Source organism: Equus quagga, chromosome 2 (genome assembly GCF_021613505.1).
Source record: "Equus quagga isolate Etosha38 chromosome 2, UCLA_HA_Equagga_1.0, whole genome shotgun sequence".
In the NCBI taxonomy this organism is placed as follows: Eukaryota; Metazoa; Chordata; class Mammalia; order Perissodactyla; family Equidae; genus Equus; species Equus quagga.
Window position 1 is genome coordinate 2130001 of NC_060268.1, and position 7659 is coordinate 2137659.

At 43.5% G+C, this 7659-nt stretch overlaps 1 protein-coding gene across 2 annotated transcripts in view; it reads right to left on the bottom strand.

Moving 5' to 3' along the window:
- Positions 1 to 254, bottom strand: part of KLHDC1 (kelch domain containing 1) — a 48016-nt gene extending 47762 nt beyond the window's left edge. Inside the window, exon 1 of one of the 2 annotated variants that reach the window (XM_046654290.1) lies at positions 73 to 254. In XM_046654290.1, coding sequence (XP_046510246.1) covers positions 73 to 168 — 96 coding nt within the window. In that variant the 5' untranslated portion in view covers positions 169 to 254. The remainder of the gene's footprint in view (positions 1 to 72) is intronic. The other variant, XM_046654291.1, reaches the window with a different exon arrangement.
- Between the last annotated feature and the right edge of the window lie 7405 nt (positions 255 to 7659).

Consider the following 7659-nt stretch of genomic DNA (forward strand, 5'->3'; position numbering starts at 1 on the left):
GCGGAGCCGGAGGCGGGCGCGCGGCCGAGGGGCGGGGCCGGCGGGGCGGGGCGGCCCGCCTCTTCCCCTTACCACGTAGCCCCCCCACACGTAGAGGCAGTTTCCGTCCACCACGGCGCAGTGGCCGCTGCGCTCCTCGGCCACGCAGAACGGTCGCGAGTCCGCCATCCGCGCCGCGCCGCCACCGCCGAGCGGCCTCTCACGCCGGCTCTTCCGCGCCGGACGGGGCGCCGCGAGGGTCGAGATTGGTGGGGACGCGGCCGTGCGTCTGCGCGCCCGCGCCCGGAAGCCAGCGGGGCGGCGCCGGGGGACGCGCGGGGGGCGCGCGGGGTGCGGGCGGGCGCGTCCCGGGGTTGCGCGGCCGGGTCGCGGGGGGCAGGGGCTTCCAGTCCCTGTGACCGGAGTCAACGTGTTAACACACCAACGCTTTCCGCTCAGCCTGCAGCAGAGACGGTTATCCACCAGAGTAGTGTATGCGTATTTAATTTAAGTTTGCATTTTTTAAAATCCGGACCTTTCTAAACCACATGCCAGCCAACTACGACGTGAGCCCAAATCCCGTCCGCCGCCTGTTAAAGGCCCACAAGCTAAGAACGTTCTACATTTGGAATGTTTGGGGAAAAATCAAAAGGATGATATTTCGTGAAAATGCTATGAATTCCGCTGTCAGCCCTGTCCATAAAGTCGTGTTGGCGCCCGGCCCCCTAACTTGCTCACGCGCTGTCCCCGGCTGCTGTCACTCCGCACCCCGGGGCTAACAAGGCGGACTGAGCCGTTGCGACGATGCCCGTGTAGCCCACACTGCTGGAAATACTTAGTCTGGCTCCCGACAGAAAAAGTTGGCTAGCTCTTGTTAGAAAGTGATGTTATTGAATGAAAACTAGGGCCAGGAGAGAAGGTAATAATTCTACCAGTGTCTGTAAGTGCCTTTGTCCAGAGTTACCCTTTGGAGAGACTCTGGCTGCGCACTGGTCGGAACAAGTTAATTCATTGATTTATTCAGTATACACCTACTAAGTGCCTGCTCGCTGTAGGTAGTTGGTGCTGAGGCTCTAATTAGACTGGAAACTCTTCAAAGGAATCAAGTAGTATTGACACTCCAGAGCTCAGTACCAAGTGGATGCTAAATTAATATCTGTTGACTAAATGAATGAATAAACAAAGTGAATTTTAAGATGAAGAGGACGTAGTAGCACCACAGGGGCTTGAAAGTCCAGGCGGAGGGAAAGATGTAAAGAAATACATGCAATTTGGGAGGAAAAGTGGTATAGTAGAAACGTAGACAAAATACAGCAGAAAAGTGGGAAGGAAAGATGTGATCTGTTGGGGAAGGGGTGCACAAAGGGACACTCTTGAGTTTTTCTTACCCGTTGTAGAAATAGTTCAATATGGCTGTGGATGCTTGTAGGACGTGTCCAAGGATAAAGCTGGAACAGACAATCATACAGCCTTGCATGTCCTGCTAAGGAGTCTGAACTTTAACTGTAAGGCTAAAAGGGTCTTAAAGCAGGGAGTAGATAATGCAACTTGATTATTCAAACATTTACTTTGGATTGGCATGGTGGGGGAGTCAGGACTGAAGGCTGAAAGATGGATAGCACATAGCACGGCTCTGCTGTAAAGTAGGTCCTCAGAAAATGGTAGTAGCAGTAGTAGTAATCATTATTGTTATTAATGCTATGGGGCATCAGAATTTGTCACCCAAAAATGTGTCTCTGGTTTGATTTTTTAAATTCTTTTTTTATTGCAGTAACAGTGGTTTATAACATTATATAAATTTCAGGTGTACATCGTTATATATTTTGATTTCTGTGTAGATTACAACGTGTTCACCACCCAAAGACTAATTACAATCCACCACCACACACATGTGCCTAATCACCCCTTTTGCCCTCCTCCCTCCCCGCTTCCCCACTGGTAACCACCAATCCAGTCTCTGTTGCTATGTGTTTGTTTGTTGTCATTTTTATCTTCTACTTATGAGTGAGATCGTATGCTATTTGACTTTCTCCCTCTGACTTATTTCAGTTAGCATAATGCCCTCAGGGTCCATCCATGTTGTCACAAAGGGCCAGATTTCATTGTTTCTTATAGCTGAGTAGTATTCCGTTGTGTGTATAGACCACATCTTCTTCACCCATTGGTCCCTTGATGGGCACCTAGGTTGCTTCCAAGTCTTGGCTATTGTGAATAATGCTGCGATGAACACAGGGGTGCATGTATCTTTATGTATTTGTGTTTTCATGTTCTTGGGATAAATATCCACCAGTGGATGATTATTTTTAAGAACAAAAGACTCTGAAAGAAACTTTGGCCTTCCCCCTAACTACCTAAAAGAATTTAAGATAGAAGGCCTGTCCCCAGGACAAGCCATCACCATAGATAACTCTGGGTATAGGTAGACTGGGAGGGTCCTTGCTAAGCCCATTTTTATCCAAGTTCTGTCTCTCAGGTCACATGTCTACAGATGGGCCCACAAACATTTGTTTAGCAAACATTTGCTTTTCCAGCTCCATGTAAATTGCCTTCCTCCCCTTTGGAATCCCAAACCACTACCCCCAACATCCTCCTTTGTCTTTAGCTGAAGATGGTATTTAAGGTGGTGGCTTCAACCATTTTGGAGAGTTACTCAATTTTCCTGGGTTTCTCCTATGTATACGTGTTATTAAGATTTGGTTTTCTCCTGTGATTCTGTCTCATGTCAATTTAATTCTTAGACCAGCCAGAGGGACCTAGAGGGTAGAGTTCTTTCTCCCCTATGATGTATGCAACCATATGTCCACTCATGGTCCTTTGTCCCAGGAACCCCCTTTCCACCTGCAGCAGAATTCCAAGCCCTCTCCAAGATTTCTGTGAATTCTTAGAAAGTTTATAACCTCATAGTCACATCTGGCTTTAAACTCCTGGAATAATTCCATTCACAGAGTTAGGGACCTTCTCCCCATGGGGCATGCTATTTATGTCCTCTGACGCATCACCTCAGACATGAAACTCAGAAACACACTGTATTTTCTTTTAAAACCCACTTTTAAAAATTGCTTGTATTTCTACTAAATTTCACTGAAGTAAAAGGTAAAAGTAAAAAGATGATGGAGAAGGGGTTTATATCATAGAAAGAAAATAATTTCAAATAGAACTGTATATACCCTTTCTGGGATATAAGGTATGAACATCTTCAACTTTACTGGATAATATTAAGTTGTTTTCCAAAGTAATTGTAGCGATCTACAGGCCTATCAGCAGTAGATAACAAGTAGATAATATTCAGTTGCTTTTAATCCTTGATATTATCTGCCTTTTTAATTTTTGCCAATCTGATGACTATAAAGTAGTATATCTTCCTGATTTTAAACTATATTACAAAGCAATAGTAACCAAAACAGTATGGTATTTACATAAAAATAGACATATAGATCAATGGAATGGAAAGAGAGCCCAGAAATAAACCCATGTATATTAATTAATTTATGACAAATGAGCCCAGAATATACAATGAGGAAAGGATATTTCTTCAATAAATGGTGTTGGGAAAAAACTGGACAGCCACATGCAAAAGAATGAAACTGGACTCTTACCTTAGAACATACACAAAAAAAAACAAAAGATGGATTAAAGACTTGAATGTAAGACCTGAAATCGTAAAACTCCTAGAAGAAAACATAGCAGTAAGCTCCTTGACATTGGTCTTGGCAGTGATCTTTTTTGGATATGACACCAAAAGCACAGGCAACAGAAGCAAAAATAAACAAATGGGCCTACATCAAATTAAAAAGCTTCTGCACAGCAAAGGAAACTATCAAAAAAAGGAAAAAGCACCTACAAAATGGGAAAAAATATTTGCAAACCATATATCTCATAAAGGTTAGTATCCAAAACATATAAGAAACTCAGGGGCTGGCCCCGTGGCTGAGTGGTTAAAGTTCCACACACTCCACTTCAGCGGCCTGGGCTTGCAGGTTCAGATCCCGGGTGCAGACCTACTCCACTCATCAGCAGCCATGCTGTGGGGGCATCCCACATACAAAGTAGAGGGAGATTGGCACAGATGTTAGCTCAGGGCAAATCTTCCTCAGGAAAAGAAAAAAAAACCCGTAAAACTCAATAACAAAAAGACAAATTACCTGATTAAAAATTGGGCAGAGGATCTGAATAGACATTTTTCCAAAGAAGACATCCAAATGGCCAACAGATGTATGAAAAAGTGCTCAACAACATTAATTATCAGGGAAATACAAAACCAGAATGAGCTATCACCTCATACCTAGTAGGATGGCTATTATTAAAAAGTCAAAAGATAATAAGTGCTGGTGAGGATGTGGAAAAAGGCAACCCTTGTGCACTGCTGGTGGAGTGTAAATTGGTACAGCCACTATGGAAAACACTATGGAGGTTCTTCAAAAAATTAAAACTAGAACTACCATATGATCCAGCAATCCCACTTCTGAGTATGCATCTAAAGAACATGAAATCACTATTTTGAAGAGATATCTGCACCTCCATGTTCATAGCAGCATTATTCACAATAACCAAGACACGAAACAACCTACGTGTCCACCAATGGATGCATGGATAAAGAAATAGATAAAGAAAATTATACATACACAATGGAATATTATTCAGCCTTAAAAAAGAAGGAAATCTTGCTACTTGTGACAACATAGATGAACCTGAAGGACATTATGCTAATTGAAATAAGCCAGATACAGAAAGACAAATATTGCATGATCTCATTTAGATGTGGAACATAAAAATGTCAAATTCATAGAAGCAAAGAGTACAGTAGTGACTACCAGTGGCTGAAGGGTGGGGGAAATAGGGAGATGTTGGTCAAAGGGTACAAACTTTGAGTTACAAGGTTAATAAATTCTGGAGACCTAACGTACAGCATGGCAACTATAGCTAATGATAATGTACTGTATACTTGAAATTTGCCAAGAAAGTAGATCTTAAGTGTTCTCATCACACACACAAAATGGTAACTGTGTGAGGTGATGAATATGTTAATTAGCTTGATTGGTGTAATCATGTCACATTGTACACATATATCAAAACATCATGTTGTACACCTTAAACATATACAATTTTTATTTGTCAATCATTCCTCATAAAGCTGGGGGAAAAAAGAAACCAGCCACCCAAAAAATATCTGCTATTGGATTTCATTTATATGAAATTCAGATATACAAAACTAATCTATGGTGATAGAAAGCAGAAAAGTAGTTGTTTACAGGTAGGGAAAGGAGATTTATGGAAAAGAGTAAAGGGAACAGTCTGGGGTGATAGAAGTATTCTATATCTTGATTGGGGTGGTTACATGGGTTTATACATTTATCGAAACTCATTAAACTGCATCCTTCAGATATGCACAGTGTTAATTATACCTCAATAAAAATATGTTTTTAAAGTCCTTACTCTACCATTTTCTTGTTACTAGTAATATTGGTATTGTATTTTTGAAATGTCCTCCTGGACCTTAAAGTCTAGTGGAGGCTACAGACCAGCAAACAGACCATCACCATACTGTGCAGGAAGTGTGCTGAGTGCAAAAGGTCTGGGCCCCTCGGGGCTACGTAGGAGGGCCCTAACTCCCATTTGGAGAGTCAGGGAAGGTTCCTGAGAGAAAGTAAAGTCTACACTAAGAATTGGAGGAGGGCCAGCCCCGTGGCTGAGTGGTTAGGTTTGCGCATTCCACTGCAGCGGCCCAGGGTTTCGCCAGTTCAAATCCTGGGTGCGGACATGGCACTGATCATCAGGCCATGCTGAGGCGGCGTACCACATGCCACAACTAGAAGGACCCACAACTAAAAATACACAACTATGTACCAGGGAGCTTTGGGAGAAAAAGGAAAAATAAAATCTTTAAAAAAAAAAGAACTGGAGGGGGAGTGAAAGTTGTTCAGGCAAACGGGGGCGGGGGGGAGGGGGAGGCCAGAGGGAGGTGTTCCTGGAAGATGGAACAGGAGAGGAAGACAGAGATGACCTGTTGACTTTATCCTAATATGGGGAGATTTGGGAGACTTTTTTTTTGTTTTGAGGAAGATTAACCCTGAGCTAACATCTGCCACCAATCCTCCTCTTTTTGCTGAGGAGGGCTGGCCCTGAGCTCACATCTGTGCCCGTCTTCCTCTATTTTATATGTGGGACGCCTGCCACAGCATGGCTTGCCAAGCAGTGCATAGATCTGTGCCCAGGATCGGAACCAGGGAACCCTGGGCCGCCAAAGCGGAGCCTGGAAACTTAACTGCTCCGCCACCGGAGAGGGCCCTGGAAGCCTTTTAAGTACAGAAGTGACACAATAATAATTGTTTTAGAAAGCTTATTTTGATGGCAAGATCGGAAGCAAAGAGACCAGTTAGCAGGTCAGTCGCTGCTGGCTAGAGAGGCTGGTGTCCTGAGTGAGGGCTCTGGCCGTGGAGACAGAGAAGTGCACAGGTTTGAGAGAGACTTAAAAGGTAGAACCAATGGGACTTGGTGGCTAATTGGTTGGCGGGGGATGAAGGAGAGGGAGGGGTTAATGATGCCAGCTAGTTACTAGCCTGGTTACTGAGTAAAGGGCTGGGGCCCTTCACTAGGGTGCTGAACATGACAGAAGGAGCACATTTATGAGGGGCGATGTTGAATTCATTTGGGGACGTATTGAATTGGATTTTAAGCCTGAGAGAGACGGGGGCAGGGTATGGATTTTGGAGTCATCAGCGTTTAGTCGTTCATAGAAATATTAGGACTTGATGAGCTGCCAGGTGAAGGAGCCATAGGGAAGAAAACAAGAATTTATCAGAGAAAGGGAATCATTGTCAGATTGTGAGAGGAAGGTGGGAAATCAGGATAAATTCTTTCATCTCCAATTTCTTATTCTTTTTTTTTTTTTTGAGGAAGATTAGCCCTGAGCCAACATCTGCCAATCCTCCTCTTTTTGCTGAGGAAGACTGGCCCTGAGCTAATATCCATGCCCATCTTCCTCTACTTTATATGTGGGACACCTACCACAGCATGGCGTGCCAAGCAGTGCCATGTCCTCACCCAGGATCCGAACCGGTGAACCCTGGGCCACTGAAGCAGAACGTGCACACTTAACCGCTGTGCCACCAGGCGGGCCCCTCCAATTTCTTAATATGAAAAATATCAAACATAAAGAAAAGTTGGAAAAATAGTTCAAGGAATACCTGTGTAGCCTCTACTTAAGTTTAATAATTGTCAATATTGCCATAATAGCTTTATATTTGTTTGTATGTGTGTGTATTTTTCATTTTGCTGAATTATTTGAAAGTTACACTTCGGTATGCATTTCTTAAAAATAGGGACATTCACACATATAACTACGATATCGTTATCACACCTAAGCAATAATGAAGTTATTACTTAAGATAATGTAATATCCAATCCATATTCAAGATTTCCCTGTTACCCTGGGAATAAATAAATAAAAAAACATTTAATATCTCACACGGTTTGTGTAGGTGGGGAATTTGGGAACAGCCTAGTGGGTGGTTCAGTCTCTGGTCTCATGAGGCTACAGTCAAGATATTGGCGAGGATTGCTGTCATCTGAGGACGTCACTAGGGCTGGCAGATCTGCTTCTGACATTGCTCACACCCACTAGCATATGGAGGTCAAGGTGGTGCTGGCTGTTGAGGAGGCTTTGATTTCTTAACCCAGGGT